Genomic DNA, 17,327 nt, shown 5'->3' on the forward strand with positions numbered 1-17,327 from the left:
ACTCAAGAAGTGATGCAATTTCTTATTTGTGTTTGTGTTTGCAGTGTGCAAAAATGGCATTTGCAAATATCTTTCTGAGGCATTTATAAACTGTACAATTTTTTGAGACGCTTTTGAATTGTAACAGTGGTTCTTAAAATCAGTTGTAGAAAAACCTTCTGAATAATTTTAAAGGGGTACTTTCATTTTCAATTTTCTGATTTGGTAACATTTTTTTCTCTAATTGTTTAATTTAATAACCATCCTAACTAAAATAGAGAGTCCTTTCCTTAAAAAAAAACAAAACCAAACCCAACACCCCCCCAAAAAAAGTCAGAAAACCAAACAACATTTAGAAGACTTCACTGCAGAATAGTAGAATTTTGAAGAGCATTTGCTACCAGTCAAGGTTTGAGATCAGAAATTGCCTTCCAGTTTTTCCGTGATATTGATCACTGAATGAATGTTTCAAGAACCTCACTTCTGCTCACTATTCCTGACCTTTAATTTCTCTCTGGGTCCATACATTTTCATACAACGAAATTTCTCACAAGTTAGCTGCTGGCACGAGCAAAGAACCCAAAGGATTTGTGGGACTTGTTACAGAGAAGTTAGCCCTCACAGCAGGATGTGAAGCCAATTTAACATAAAACTTCTAGCATGTGGCATGCTGAGTAAATGATACATTTAATTTATGACAATAATATAGATTATATGCAACTCACAATTGAGAGACAGATGAGAGATAGCTAAATGAGAAACTGACTCTTAAAAATAAGTATAGTTCACTGTTATTAGTCAAAGTTCTTAAAAAAACCCTCTTTCTTTCCTTGGCTAGAAGTGGCCCCATTCTTCACAGAAAAAACAGCGTAGCTGAACAACCACTATAAGTAGGGGAGTGCTTGTGAATAAATGCTTTTGGTTTTGCTGATATTAAATAGGATAGGAATGCTGATATTAAACAGGACAGAATGAGACTGGCTAAGGAATTTGGGGTAACTTTGGCTGTAGTCATACGTATTTTCTCTTGATAGGATTGTCTTTTGATCTATGACTAGCATTGATCTTCAAGTCTGAGCTCTGTTTTTTAATTGGCAATAAAAGGGGGGAAGGGATGACATGAATTGTTACAAAAACAGTCCTCTGCAATCATAGAAATAATTATTTATTTAAATACTTTTCATTAATCAATCAGGATCCACCTAAAATTTCACTTTTCTGACTCAACTGTTCCTAATCATTTGTCAGAATGGGGATTATCTGTAAATATAACAATTTTCTTAAAATTTTGATTTGTATTTGTTTCCTGAGTAATTATAGCAAATAATTTGAGTTCTGTAGGTTACTTATGTTGTTTATCAATTGTATTATTATTATCTTATTATATTAGCTCTTGAAAATATTTTTTTCAATGTCTGCCTAATATTTCTGTTCTTTAAATTAATATGTTTAGTAAAAGTTGTGCTGTACTTGTAGAGGTAAAATGTAAACTGGTTTCTACAAACTAGTGGTGTAATATCAGCATAAAAGTTCTATTTTGGAGGAATTCTTTGATGTCAATAACCATGTTTTCTAAAATATGTATGGGTGTAACATGAGAAATATGAATCTTGTGAAGTTCATTTTTCATACCTTCTGCCATAGTGATGTCATTGACTGCTGAAACAACTTGTGCAAGCCTACTGACCACAGGACCCCAATAACATGGTATTGCACAAAATTCCTAGCCTTGCAATTTTAATAAAGGTGAGAGAGGTAGAGAAAAGGGATGTCTTATATGACCAGCACGGTAATACTTTTGTTTCTGATATGATTTTAATGTATTTTTGCCCATTTTTTGACCGTACAACTCATTAATATGTTTATTTATGAGCTTGGGTCCGATAAACCCTTTGAGGAAAAAAGGGGGATTCTTCTTTCCCTAGGACCAACAAAATGAACTTTTCCTGTTTGGGATGACATGTCATGGAGAGAGGCAGCCACTGAGGTGAGGGGGCAACCCTGTTCAAAAGACCAAGAAACAACTGTGGGACCAGACCAAAGGCGATATAAGAGATCTGTTTACAAACCCATTTCCCTCCTTTGCCTTGTCTGAGCACTCTGGCTTTTCATTATGTCAGAAAGTTTTCTTTTGCAGTTTATGGTGTGGGAAAAAACAACTCTACCCTTCCAAAGCACATGAATGTTGTATCTCATTGCAGCTAAGATTAGACTTTTTGATGATACGGATTGTTTCTGTGTCTGTCTTTATTTGATTGGATGATCTTAAGATTTCAGCCTTCTCAGACATAAAATATGTACTATCTCTGATGGACTAGTGAAGCTCTTTCTATAAACTGCAGTCACTGAGTACTGTCTTAAATGTTTACAGGCACGTGTCAGTGTGGCAGGGGTAAATGTGCAAACTCAGAAGGAAATGGACTGGTGTATGGCAAATTTTGTGAATGTGATGACAGAGAATGCGTAGATGATGAAACAGGAGAGATTTGTACGGGTATGTATTTGAATGAGTGCAAAAATAGTGAAAATTAATACAGGCTGTTATAATTTAATTGTGTGGTCCTAAAAATAACTTTACTGAATGCATGACTTAAAATAAAAGTAACTGTATTTACAAGAATTTAGTTTGCAAATTGTAAGTGGAAATTTCAGATACAAAAATGATCTAAGCATGAGGTTAAAGAATGAATAAATCCTGTGACATCCTCCTTTTTCTGGAAGAACTGCAAAGAGGATTGCATAAGATAATTCACTAAGGTAATTAAAAGCTCAGTGTGTCTGTCTTCAGTACAATATAAGAAATGTGAACGCTTTGTGGCACAAATGAGAGCAGGATGGAGGACATAGGAGAAAACAAAACAAAGCAAAACAAAAAATAGATTATTAAGAATTTTGAAAAGGAAGTAAAAATTAAAAATAGCAAGAATAAATGTAAGATGAGAACTCAAAAGCAATTCAGGAGATAAAGGGAGAAAGGGATGAATGAATGAAAAAAAATCATCTGTGATAGGAAAGACAAGAAAATCAGATGGAATGAACTCTGCTGATAGATAGAAACGCAACCAAAATTGAAACCGTATTTTCATTTCAACGTAAGGTAGGAACTGGGCAACTAAATTTTAAATACACACCATTTATGGCATTATAAATGCTGTTGCCTACATTGCTAGGGAGGCTTGCCCTTGAGCTGGAAGGTGCTACAAATACTGTCCAAGCCATACACATGCATACTGTGTCCGTATGCATACAAGTGTTCTGATCTGCTCTTAGACTATTCATATCTAATGATGTGTCTGTGTATAAAAAGAGAGAGAGTACTGGTGTAAAATAGCTTTCCCTGTCTTCTCCTTACACAAAGAGCAAAATAAATTCTATTAATTTAAGTGCCTTTGAAGGCAAAAAGAACTTTCTATTTTGCATAGGATCTTGCAACAATTACATATGGTACCAAATATGATAAAAAAATTATCATTTGTTTGGTTCCAGTAAATTCTCTTTCCACTGTTTTTGTCTGTATTTTTCCTCCACCTGTTTTGCTACTGGTTTATATTAAGTTTTTCTTAGCTTTTATTTCCCCTTGTTTCATCCAATCATTCCATATTTCAGAAAAGACCAGATGCATCTGTGTGAAAAACTAGTTTTATGTGTATGGAGAAATCAAAGTATGCTGATAAAAAAGGACAAACTGTGGGTAGAGTCAAGTCTCTGCAGCTGGTGATTGATCAGCATAAAAGTCATGATACCTCATTTAAGATTTGGAGCCTTCTAAAGTATAGGTATAAACTAATGGTTTGCTTGACTTGGTTGGGTTATATTGTAAGCTGAATAGGTTATGCAGGTAGGCTATGGGTGTTACATTTTACTTTGCTTTCTAACAAACCTCTACAGTACAAACCCATGTTGAACCAGGTTTTATGCAGAAAAAATGGACAGCAGGTGAACTGAAGATCAAAGGTACATAATTTCATCAACTGGGAGCTGGGATTTTATCCTGGGAAAGCATACAATGTCATGCTGAGATATAGATAACATGCATTTTTATTTTTGCAAAAGGGCACTGCATTTTTTTAGAACTGCAAATCAGTTCTTAGGTAGAGCAAAGTTGCAAAGATGTGTTAAGCTTTTCCAGCCTCAGTTGGATTTCTATCAGTCAATTGTCTGCCTCATTTTTTATTACAGGTTACATAAATTTTGGAATCAAGTTATAGCTTATTTTTAATAAAGTGTCCTGGTTTCTAGCAAGTTAAATTCTGATCCCCATCTTTATTTTCTTTTTGTAAGACTTTTTGACTCTCATTGAATGATTTTTTTCTTCTGTCAAGAGAAAGTGATAGTGGCATATTTTATCATTTAATTCATATTTATTTGAGGAGTATAAAAGTGTGAATGAAGCATGAAGTTCTGATATTTTAATCTGTAAAAACTACCAGTATATTAAATTTATTTACTCCTTCACCATCTTCCCTGTTATTTCTTGCCCACTGTTCAAAAACAAGCTTTTGGTAATAAGAATTATTTGGGATTGTCTTTACTGCTTAATTCTCTAATTAAATTAATTGTTTTTGACATGTAACCAAACAATTGTAATGAAAATTACATGTGTAGTTGCAAAAACAGGAAAAAATTTTATTGAACTATTTGCAATCTTGATAGTTAAAAATATGCATTGACCTGATTTTCATAGAGATGACCAGATCTACTAAACTTAAAGGAAGGAAGAACAAGATCCTGACTTGATCCTTCTAGTAAAGAATTAATTTATGGCTTTAAGACTAGTAAGAGTTGCAGATACTTAGTTTGAATTCTTTGAGCCACTGAAGCACATGGCGCAAGAACCTTAGCAGGTCAAAATGTTCAAGAGCTGGTTTCATCAAGTCTCAGTTGATGCAAGTATCTTTTTTGAGATATGTATGATTTGTTAAATGAACATCTGAAAGATTTGTTTTGCTAATAATTATTTTTAATGAATTGTTTTATTCGTGTTCTAAAATCTTCTTAACAGGTAAGAAGAGTAGCCATACACAGTGTAGGCAGTGTGTAATAAATCGAGGTCTCCTTTCTAGAACTATCTGAGGAGTCAAGAACATACAATGCTTTCTTAGACATGCTGAGTATGATGGGCACTTGTGTCCTACCTTAATATGTAAAGCTGTGCTTAAATTTTAACAGTTACACTTACCATCTTCCAAATTGATCTAAAAAGTTTCAAATTGAACTTACAAATATAAAAATGTTGATGATAATTAGTGGTTATTGATTAGATTTAATCTGTGATTAAATGAAAACCTGTTCTAAAGCAGCGGAGAAAACTATAATTGAGATATCCTTTGTCTTATTTTATGTAGTCATATATGGTCTATAAATTGTTTCTATTCTGAGTCTAGCTCTAGAAATTTTTAAAAGAAAAGATCAAAACAGTTAAATTGTTAATGCCTTTTAAAAACTTGCCTTTTTCTCACTGTATAAAATTTGTTTTGGCTTAAGGCCATGGAAAGTGTTACTGTGGAAACTGTTACTGTGAGGCTGGTTGGCATGGAGATAAATGTGAATTCCAGTGTGACATCACCCCCTGGGAGATCAAGAAAAGATGCACGTCTCCAGATGGCAAAATCTGCAGCAACAGAGGTGTGTCATTTGCACGGTCCTTCTATGCATATTTATATAACTTGCTTTTATTTTGCTCTATGCATTTGCTACAGTATGACACTGTGTTTGCTGATAGTTTCTAGTTTGTTCTCAGCTATTTCAGGTCTGGATATACATTTCCAAGTGAGTGGGCAGATACCTGTGTTTAAGTATAAACTTAAACAGATCCACATCCATTTCTTGATTAAGCAAACCTAAGTTGGTCTCATCTTTTAGTTTTGTAGTAAGACTGAGCAGGATAATTTGTTGTAAAAAAAAAACCTGTGAAGTGTTCAGTAACAATGGTGAGGAAGGTAGACTTCACACAGTATTTCTAACTACCTGGTGTTTTATTTGCACAGAGTTTTGGAATTTGAATTTTACCATATACTTCTGTTTAATTTTGCCATTTTGGAAAAAAAAAGGGCATAAAATAAAGTTGTTTTTTACTAGCTGCTGTGTTTGGCTTCATTGAACAAAGAGTTAAAAAAATATGAGGGATTTTTTTGGCAATAGTCCAGAAATATTACAGTAGACCATAAGCAAAAGTCACTCTCTGCTGACAAAACCTGCTGTACTGCAAACATCAAATTATCTTGAGAGAATTTAGAAAATTCTCTTCTCATAATTATGAGAAGAGAAATACAGAGATCATGTAGGCCCATTTAGTCTTGTGACTTTAACATAAAATTTTTGTGTAATTCTGGAAATAATAATCAAAGTAGCTTCAGATCAGATACTTTCTTTGCACTGAGAAAGTAATTTCTTGTGGTATTCTGGGTACTTACAACCTCCTATACCAAGGTACATTTGTGGGATACTTCTATATCTTTAGCTTTTCGTGTATTTGTGATTTTATTTTCATAAAACATTTGTAGACTTCTATGACATGAAGTTGCTTTCGAACACGGTATTTTTGCTCCATTTAGTCCTACTTATCCAGGTTTTAGTGTTTATACACCTTGCTGTATAAGTGCAGTTCATCTTGTCAATCTTGAGACTTGTAAAAATCAAATATTGGGGTTAACCTTGCTGTCTACCCTCCTTCAGTGCTAAGTTGGATAAATTGTCTCTCTCTTTCCCCCCACAACTGTCTGGTCAACCAGCTGAGACCAGATGTGAACCTTTAGATTTTTAAATTTTGGAGAAATGGTGTTTCGCATTTTGATATCCAGGACAGCTGATCCAAATTCACTTTGAAGTTGTTTCTGGGAGGATTAATCACCCTCTGGAGGTGTTTGCTTTTTGGTTTTTTGTTTGTTGGTTGGTTTGGATTTTTTTCTTCTTCAATAATGTCACTGAATTGTGAACGTATAAAAAAATCAGGTGCAAATTTCCTGAGGGCTGCCTTGGTGGCTTTAGACTTTCCTGCTTCATTTAAGTGTCATGCATACACAGTTGTGTCGACCTTACCCTTTTAGAGAAAGTGCTCATATCTATATGTACTGTTGTCCTCAAATGCATTATATTGTTTAGAGTATCTGAATAAGATGACAAAGGTGTTGGCAGAGTAGCAAAAGGTGGAGCTCCTTTGCAGGAAATGAGCTGCATGCATCAGTAAGGTCAGGTTGCTTCTAAGGACCTGTTGGCATCTCAGAAAAAGCAGTGAATCTGTGGTCCTGAAGCATATTTGGCCTTCTGAAGAAGGAAACTGGGGTTTTTTTGTTGTTGTTGTTCAGATTTTCCTAAGTGTTCTCAGTATATTAGTAGGATTGTGCCAAATTTGTATTTCTGTCATATTTCACATTTCTTTTATTGTAAACAACTGGGTGTGGCCCTGAATATTGACTTGGGAAAGTGGATAAATATCCTTTTCATATAGATCTGTGCTGCAGTTCTTCTTAGGTAAAGAATAACCTCCTAGACATTTTCAACTGGATTAGAATTTGTATTCCATTGTAGTCTTAATATTTATGCTTTAACAACCATTAATTATCTATTGTGCCCAAGCCCAACTCATTTAAACAGAATTGATTTTTATTGTCATTACTGTCAGGGCAAATTACTGTTGATGTCAAAGATTTATGACTGTTCTGTGCACTACATTTTTCTGTTGATTCCTAACAAGGCTCAAACAGCAAAAAGAAACTTGAACAGAAAGCCAATTTGTTGGTATAAAGTATTGCTACTAACTAATCATAGAAGATGAACACTCGCTCATGATTAACACTTGCAGCTTTGAAACTGCATTCCTGTGAGAGCTAAAAATTCACAAGTGTAAATTCCTGTAATCAAACTACTATTACTTTAAATTGCTCTGTTAATCTTCTATCTCTGTGTATTTTTTTTTCTCTTTCTCAGGCACATGTGTATGTGGGGAATGCACATGCCATGATGTAGACCCAACTGGTGACTGGGGAGATATTCATGGAGATACCTGTGAGTGTGATGAAAGAAACTGCAAAGCAGTGTACGATAGATACTCTGATGACTTCTGTTCAGGTAAGGATTTTATATAATAGGGACTTATGTGTAGTTTTATAAAGAGAGCAGCCAACTGGTCTGATCTCCCTCTTCTCTAGTGCTCCAGTTCTCCTCAGGAGGAGAGGCTTCGGAGTGGATTTTTTAAATTAAAAGACATAATTCTGTAATTATTTTCTATGCCATTTAACAAAATTCTGTAAATATTAAATACTTTTAAGTGTCCATCTCTCTTTTAATACTCTTGCATTCAGTATAACCTAGCATAAATTGGATAATGGTTGAAACTTTAAATTATAGATATAACCTTTCTTGGGGAAATTTGAATTTGAAAGTTTGTTAGATTGAATTGTATTTGTTATTTCATGTTATACGGCAGGGAGAGAATAATCAAGAAGAAGAAATTGAAGGAAAAGTAAATAAAGGAGTTAACAAAAAACAGTACCCTGAAAATACAAAATGACATGAGAACAAGTAGAGCATCAATATATGGAAAATATGAATGTGTGGCCCAGCTGCACAATACTGACTGTACATCTTAGACACTTCTACCTTCCTTTTTCTTCTACTTGTGCTTCAGAGCATTATGTTCAAATCGGTTAATACACCACGACGCATCCATCCATCCATCCATCCATCCATCCATCCATCCATCCATCCAAGCTTTTCAGTGTATTTAGATGGATGCTCCACGTATCAACTAACAAAAGCTGAGATTCCTTGCATACAATTTTGTATAGTTACTAATAAAGATGCTAATACTAGGCAAGAGAGAAGGACTTTGATCAATACACAGCATGCAATTTTTACACACAGGAAAAACAAATGAGTGATTTCAAAGGGACTTGACACATTAGAGGTTGCCAGCTTGAATGAATCCTGCAAAAACCTTATCTGGCCTAATTAATAATGGGAAGAATGCAGTCACGTCAAGAAAACTAGTGATGTGGTATATTCTCCTTCTATTACGAGAATGAAGAATCCATCATTGAAAGATCACAGGAGCTGTCTGTAACAAAGAAAGAAAGCAGAAGCCAACATGATACATAAAATTTTCAGCTTTTTCTTTTACTGTTAAAGAAGTGGAATTTTTTTCAACTCTTATGTTAGGGTTTTTTAAATAAATATTGATGAATTACTAGCTAATAAAATGAGTAAAAAAAAGAAGCTATTCTGAAAACCTTCAGTGAATTAATTCACTAGTTACTGTTTCAGCCACTTGCAAATGTTATATAGGTTCATTTAATGAAAGATCTGGAAGGATGAAGAACTGCAGTCATGAGAGCAGCAGGAAGACTTACTTTGGGATGTTGCAATTTTTGAATGTATCATTGTGTTGCTGTCAATGTTTTTAGCAGTTCAGGACTGACCAAAATATCAGCATCAGCTAAGGAATACAAAGCTACAAATCAACCTGATAAATGTGTTCCGTAGTTAAGGGTGAACACAAGAGTTTCAAACCTAATTAAATTGAAGCAAAGCTGTGGCATCTACAGCTAATGCTGCATAACTGAAACACTGATACTTGAACTCCCCCTTTTCTGGATATTATTGCCATTGCAGCTGCTGCTTCCCAGAATGGCAATGGTTGTAAGAAAGCACAGGGTAAGTAAGACAGTTACAAATGAGCTGGGGGAAAGATATTGCCATTTGACACTGGATTGAGGACTGATACAGTGTTCTTTATACTAATATAACTGTAAATGAGCAAAACTGTATGAGAAGACATACAAAATGAGGGACTCATATGGCTTGTTTAGTATAACTAAAACCCATGTTGAAGTATAGCTTAATTTTTCCATCTAGTCATCACAAATTTTAGTGGTAATTATTTTTATCCATTCCCTATTCATTATATTTTAGAAAAGCCTAATTTAGCCTTAGCTGGCCATCCAAATATACATTATGCAAAAAAATCCATTTTCACATGAAGCAATGTGAACGTCTTCCAGTCCTGCTGCTTAGTCATATTTCAGAAATAGATAAGAGGCATGAGTATTAATTTTGGTTTATTGTGGTAGACAGACAGAATCTGCAATTAAACCAAAGATTTAATAGTAGAATTGCAATTGGACGACTTACTTGCTGCACAAAGTGTGCATACATTACGTGTGTCTGCAAAATATCCTCATTTTTCTCACAATTATTTGTAAATTGGTTTGGGATGAATCCAAGAGGGATTAGTCAGATTGGAGAAAATAATCCATCTCTCTTAAAACCTTCATGAAACAGAGGTGATAGGAAATTTTCTTGTCTTATTCTACCCATCTAATAGCTATAGACAGGAAATCACATTGTCCTGAGTAGCATATTGAAATGATAGGAAGTCAGGTTTTCATGCAAAGAGTTTTACTGTAACTGAATGAAATGGTATGTTTATTTCATAAACTATGAATGACAGGAATTGACAGCCCTGCTGTGAGAATTTAACATCACACAAGAGCAGCTTCCTCCAGAAGTTTCATATGACTTGAGGAGACTGTCAATTCACAGTACATCATATTGGCAACTAGAGTCCTTTTTTTTAACACCTGAAGTGCTATTCAGTATGTTAATGAATTATTTTCTTTCAGAAGTGTTCTCAACATTAAAGTGATTCTCTTCGTTTAAAGAGATAATAGCTTTCATGACTTGACACCAAAAGAAAAAAGGCTTCCACAAGGAAATTCATACATTCACACATCTCATTAGCTCCTTTGCTGTGACTCTAGCAAAGAAACTATTGTATGAAAGAACATAATCGTCTCACAAGTATCTATCTGGATTAGGGAACATAGCTCCAATTCGCAACCTGTTTGCAGGTACACATGAAAGCAAAGGACAAAATCATGGAATCACAGAATTATTTGTGTTGGAAGGAACCTTAAAAATCATCTAGTTCAAACCCCAACCACGGGCAGGGACACCTTCCACTTGACCAGGTTGCTCAAAGCCCCATCCAACCTGGCCCTGAACACTTTCAGGGATGAGTCATCCACAGATTCTCTGGTCAACCTGTTCCAGAGCCTCACCACCCACCCAGAAAAGATTTTCTTCCCAATGTCTTGTCTAAACCTATCCTCTAAACAAGAGGAAGACTTTAATGCTTTTCAAGGAAAATAAATAACTAATGTAGAGAAATATTATTCTTTAACGTTAACTTTAAGACATATTCTGGGAATTACTCTGATGACTCACAGAATGCTTGTTTCCTCCTATTTTCTCCTTTTGAACTGATAAATGGATACAAGCCATTCTTAAAATGCAAATACGGTTAGAAAGAAACATAAAATCTGTGTTGCTATGTTTTCATGAAGAACATGGATAGAGAAGTGGACATTGAAGCAAAGCTTTGGTCCTGTGTCCAATGAATGATGACTATGTGAAAATTGTGAGAGTTCTAACCTGCTGCCAGAGGCCATGAAAATAAATATTTGATTTTGTAGCAGGGAATGTTTTTGCTGATTCTCAAACTTTCCTCGGGGTTCAAGAAATATTTTGTATTACCAGAATCTCACTGCTTTAGGCAAAGAGTATAAAGAGGGAGAAGAGCAATTTTCTTGTTTTTTCTTGGTCTGGATATGTTTGCATTCATAGAGGAAATAGGCAGGCTCAGGAACAGTCAAGTTAGCCAATGAGATAGCCAAAAGTCATATCCAACTGCCCTATTGAAATGAGAATTGATTATGTCCAATATTTTATTATTTATACATCAGTTTTTACTAGAAGGCACTGGTTTGAGACTTGGAATTGATGGGACATTGTTTGGGAGATCACATTGATTGCAAGTAGATAAAAGATGGTATTGGTATATTTCATAGAGGTTATACTGGAACTGTGGTAGAAAAAGAGGAACATAAAGGTAAATGAAACAGTGCCTTATGACACCCTACTTTTCCAAGCAATGGTGAAATGTGTATTTGTAATCTCTATTCCACCCGTTTGCATGTAGATCATGTGCTGAGTGGCAAAACATGCCTTCAGAAGAAAAGAAAAAAGAAATATGGCTCAAATGGAACGGGAGACCAGTGCTATTTTCGGGGGGGGGGGGGGAAATGTAGATAGAGTGAAATAATTGAATTTTTTGCCAGTCTAATTATTGAATGAAGCCACAACTTTGATAAAGTTCATCTAATTATGACAGTTTACTACCTCATCAGAATAAAAGTTAATCTTAATTTTATTCAAGGTCATGGACAGTGTAATTGTGGAAGATGTGACTGTAAAGAAGGATGGACTGGGAAAAAGTGTGAGCATCCACGTTCTTGTCCATTGTCTGTTGAGGAAAGTGCTAAGAGATGCCAAGGAAATTCTAATTTACTTTGCTCTGGAAGAGGTAAAAACATTTCTGAAAGAATTTTCATGCTCTTTAAATGTACTTCCATTAAAAGAATTTTAATGATGTCCAGCATTACTAGTACTGAAAAATGTGTACCTTCTTGGCTTATTGTGCATGAATCTCACATACGTAACTTGTGAGTTAGGAGAAGGGAGGAGAAGAATCAGAAAGGTCACCTATTTTGCCTGTCATCTTCTGCTTTGTGTTTTATTTTACATATCAATAGTTGTTTCGGAGGTTTTCAAGGATACTTTGAAAATTGCTGCAGCTAAGTCTTTACTAATGACACATTAAAAATATGAATGTATCCTATGCACTCTTTGCTACAAAAGCAGCATGACATTTTCAGCCTGTGTAAAATGTTGTGGCACCATTGTGATAAGGACTGGATTTACTCTGCCTAAGAAACTGCGTAATTGAGTACAAGACTGACTCTATAAAATGCAGCTGTGCTTCAGCACAGTTTGCTAGTTGACCACTGGCTTTTCATTTGAGAAATGTGACATGTGACACATTTCTTTGTCACACTGTAGCCTTTTCCAAAGTTTTGACTAAAAAAGTATACTAAGTCATACGTACACTTGAAATCCAAGCATAAGAAAATTTTTCTGAAAAGGAAATGGACTTGGTAATTTTTATCTGTCCCTGTGTGAAATGTGGTTTTCTGCAGAGAGAAAAAAGAAAAGGAAATATGAGAGACTATTGGTAATTGGTAAGTTGTTATGAATTGGTAGGAGTTGTTATTTGGTTGGTAATTGAAGTTGTTATGAATTCTGACCACTTAAGTATTTGCTAGGAAAGGTCTAAAGCTACTCTTGATTTATTGCATTTGACCCTAAATGTCAGTTCATTTGCAATATCTACTTAGTCAAAAATTGTAGGTTGTCCACCCAGGTTAGCTCTGTGGTAATTGTCCTTTTCTCCCCCTGTAAATGTATAGCAGATCATAACTTAGTAAATGCAGCATTATCAGTATCTTAAAAGAACTGTGTGTTAACAACATTGTTGCTCGTTGTTTATTTTTTCTTAATTAAGACACAGTTTTCAGTGACATCTCTCTTTTATTGTTAAGAATTTTCAACAGAATTTTTGGCTATGAGTTAGGTGAAAAATGAGCATCTGTAGAGAATTAATTACATTGTATTGTTCTTAATTGCAAGAATGACAACTAACAGAAATGAGGGTTGACTTTTGATTTATTTTAATTTTTTTTTAATACTGGCTCACTTTTTTCTGTTGTCGTTGGATGCTGAATGTCTCTTCTTTCATCTGCTTCGCTAGAAGTTGTGTATGTTGAGAATTTGGAGTCATAAAAAGAAGTTTAATTTGAATAAATATACAGTCTTAATTATGGAGCATATGTGTTCTATTTTATATTTAAAATACTTAATTTTGATTTTTAAAATTAAATATAATGAAAAGAGTAATTTTAAGATTTCAAAATGAGTGTCAATAATTCTATCCTTTTGACTTTCTGAAAAACACTTATTAATGCTAGCAGTGTTTTTCTGTTGAGATATTAGCACTGAAATAAGTCCCTTTCAGGTGAATTCATTTGAGTGATCTGTCAGTCAAAATTTTCAAAAAAAGTACAAGCAGCTTCTGTTGGAACAAAAAGCTTAATTGATAGTGGCTTTCACTGAACTTTGACTTCTAAACACAAAGAGATCACCAAGGTTTTTGAGGAGTGCAAAAGGCACTAAATCCAGATATGGATTTAGGACATAGCATGATGGACAGCTGCTGTAACAAAAGAATGAGAGATTCTGCATTCCACATTTGAAAAAAGATTTCCATGAAAACTTTAATTTTAAAATGGAAAGTAGTATCTTGTTTTAGTTTTATGAACAATTTCGTTTAGGAAATCGAGAGAGAAAAGGAGAAAAGATATTTTAGTCTACTTATCTGTGTTTTACTGGATAGTGTATTTTCTTTTTTTACATTGGATTTCCCTTTCCTCCATTATACTTTGGATATAATACAAAATGTAAAAAAGTTGCTGCCTTGCTGAAGTGATTAGTTTTACTTCCTATTAGCATTTAGTTCCTATGAAAAACTGCCACTGGACATGCACATTTAAATTCTTTGTTCCCATTGGAAAATCCAGCTACTTGTCATTATAGCTTTTCATGTGCAGAAGTGTGAAACGAGAAAATGAAACAAAATAAACATTTTCAGTCAAGCACAACCTCTTTCAAGTCTTCAGGGTTGCAAAAAGCCATGTACTTGTAACACCAGCTCCAATTTTTCTGACATCCATAAAGAGGATTGTGTGACAAGAAAAGGAAAGTCCCAAAAGAAAATGGAAATGTGTAGTAGGTTGACCCCGGCTGGATGCCAGGTACCCACTAAAGCCACTCTCTCCCTCCCCTCTGCAACTGGACACAGGAGAGAAAAAAACCAGCAAAGTATTCATGAGTTGAGATAAGAACTGGGAGAGGTCAGTTACTGATCACAGGCAAAACAGACTCAAAGTGGGATATTAATTAAATTTATTACTGACAGGATCAGAGTAAAAAACTGAGAAGTAAAATAATCTTAAAATCACCTTTCCCTCTCCCCTCCTTGCTTCCAAGTTCTACCTCCTCCCCCCCAGTGGTGAAGGAAGATAGGGAATGGGGGTTACGATCAGTTGTTTCTGCCGCTGCTCAGGGAGAGGAGTCCTTCCCCTGCTCCCTTGAGGTCGCTCCCACAGGAGACAGTCCTTCACAAACCTCTCTGGCATGAGTCCATCCCACAGGCAACAGTTTTTCACAAACTACTGTCCCGTGGGTCACTTCTCCATGGGTGCATTCCTTCACAAATGAGCTGTACAACGTGGGTCCCCCACAGGGGCCACAAGTCCTACCCAGGAAAAACACATTCCAGCGTGGGCTCCTCTCTCCATGGGCTGCATCTCCCTGGCAGGACCCTGCTCCATCTTGGGCCTCCCACAGAGTCACAGCCTCTTTTGGTTATCCACTCGCTCCAGCCTGGGCTCCACCACAGGTGGATCTCTGCACCCCAGTCTGTTATGGCAACAACCTTGTATTATTTTTCTCATGGCTATGACACAAGGACAGTAAGTCCTTGTACAGGTCACGAATCCACTGTGCTGCCAAAGGACTTGAGTACTTAACAGTCTTATTTAATGGGTCTTTTAGTAAAGCAGTTCATGTATCAAGTACAGAATGCCCAGAGATGCAGATGCATGACTTTATGATTTTGCCATGTATTGTGCTTCCTTGAAGAATGTTTTCAGTTCATCTGTACCTTTTGTTTCTAGATTAGTTAACAGCAGTTGTGTCAGCTGATGTACTCTTCTGCAATCACTTTTATGGTCTTGGATAAAGACACTGAAGGACAAAGCATTTTTAGGATTTTTAATGCCATATAGATAGCCAAAACGTGCAGACAGAGAAAGATAGAACTGCTGTAATATCTTTCTACAGTCTCTGTCTAAATTATGACATGCACTCAGATTTTCAGGTGGAGGAGTTTCAAACTTCAGTTCCAATACTCTGTTCCCAAGATTAACAAAAGTTTTGTTTCCTAGATGGTATTTTCTTGTTGAAATCTTAAGTATGACTTCCAAATGGGATAATCCTGCATTTAAGTAGTATTAAAAAAAACCAACAAAAAACATACTGCCCTAGAAAGCATTAAATAAATAGTCCTTTAAAGCTTTACATGGCCATTTTTAGGTTTTTGTACATTTTTCAATTTTTTCTGATAAGGAGTGCTGTGAAACTCGCAGTGGTTTAGCTTAAGTCTTTAAAAACTCCAATAATAATTACAGAAGGTTAACCACAAAAAAACCCTAAAAAAACCATACCCAAATCAAATAAAGCACCAAATCTTTTAAATTCTTCATTAAAAAAAAAAGGTTGAGATCAGGATATATTTGCATTAGAGACTTGGAATAATGTGGGCTTGTTAAAAAAAATTATTTAAAATTATATAATATTAACACAAAAATCATGGCAAAATGATACTTTTCATATCAATCTGAGGGACTCAATGTTTCCATCTTTGAACTTTATTTACCTTAATTTTACCCAGTTACCTAATTTTACCTTAATTTTGGTAAGGTTCTTAATTTATACTCTATATTTTACTTTCACAGGTAATGATAAATGGAAAAGAGAATGTTAAGCTAACCTTACTTTTTTGTTTTTTAATGATTCAATGACACAATTTGTAATATTAAATACTGTGAGGTTTTTATATATGTTTTCCTCAAATTTTTATTACTTACCTCTAAGATAAATTATGCTACTATGTAGACAGAAATAGGGAAAGCATCAGTAATGGAAACTAAGAGAATTGTCACATGGTACCCAGATTTTGAGAATCCCATGTTCCCTTAACTCTTAGTCATGTAACTTCAGCAAGAGAAAAAAGGTGTGGGAAAAAATAACAGTGAAATAAAACTTTTTTTAATGTTGAAATGTGTCAAGGTTACATAAAATTCTATTCATTTTTTTAGAGAAGTAAAATGATGCTATGAAGAACACAACTTAATGACATAATTCCTGTCTATAAAATGCAATGGATTACAACTTCTCAATCTGCATTTTGCTCTTCTGAGAGCAGATGAAACAGTGAACTTTCATTTCAGGCTATAATTCCATTCCTGATTTTCCCCAGTCACTCACAGGAATAACGAGCTGTTTCATGGGTTCTGGTCAGCATGTGGAGAGGGCAGAGAGGCTGCCAAAAATATATTACAGCATGGTCTTATATTTCTTAGCTGCTTCAGTAGGCGAAGGAGAGAGGAGGCTTTATACTGACATGCTGAGCAGAATTAGAATATCTACATGCTAAGATCATATTATAAAGGCAGAGAAATTATACATCCTCTCAGTTACATCAATCAGTCTGTCTATACCTGCAGTAGTCCCTGTTATATATAACGTGAGAGAAGGACCACATGAAAATTTTGGGAGTTTAAATACACTAAGTATTTTCCAAAAATTACTAGCCAGCTTCATTCATGTAAAGT

At 35.0% G+C, this 17,327-nt stretch overlaps 1 protein-coding gene across 1 annotated transcript in view; it reads left to right on the forward strand.

Moving 5' to 3' along the window:
* ITGBL1 (integrin subunit beta like 1) overlaps positions 1-17,327 on the forward strand; it is a 141,184-nt gene that overhangs the window by 60,752 nt on the left and 63,105 nt on the right. The window contains exons 4-7 of the mRNA XM_018071520.2: positions 2,351-2,473; positions 5,464-5,604; positions 7,906-8,046; positions 12,194-12,340. Of these exons, the coding sequence (XP_017927009.1) occupies positions 2,351-2,473; positions 5,464-5,604; positions 7,906-8,046; positions 12,194-12,340 (552 nt within the window). The remainder of the gene's footprint in view (positions 1-2,350; positions 2,474-5,463; positions 5,605-7,905; positions 8,047-12,193; positions 12,341-17,327) is intronic.

The sequence above is a fragment of the Manacus vitellinus genome, unplaced genomic scaffold (assembly GCF_001715985.3).
Source record: "Manacus vitellinus isolate BGI_N305 unplaced genomic scaffold, ASM171598v3 scaffold_2_pilon, whole genome shotgun sequence".
Classification (NCBI taxonomy): Eukaryota; Metazoa; Chordata; class Aves; order Passeriformes; family Pipridae; genus Manacus; species Manacus vitellinus.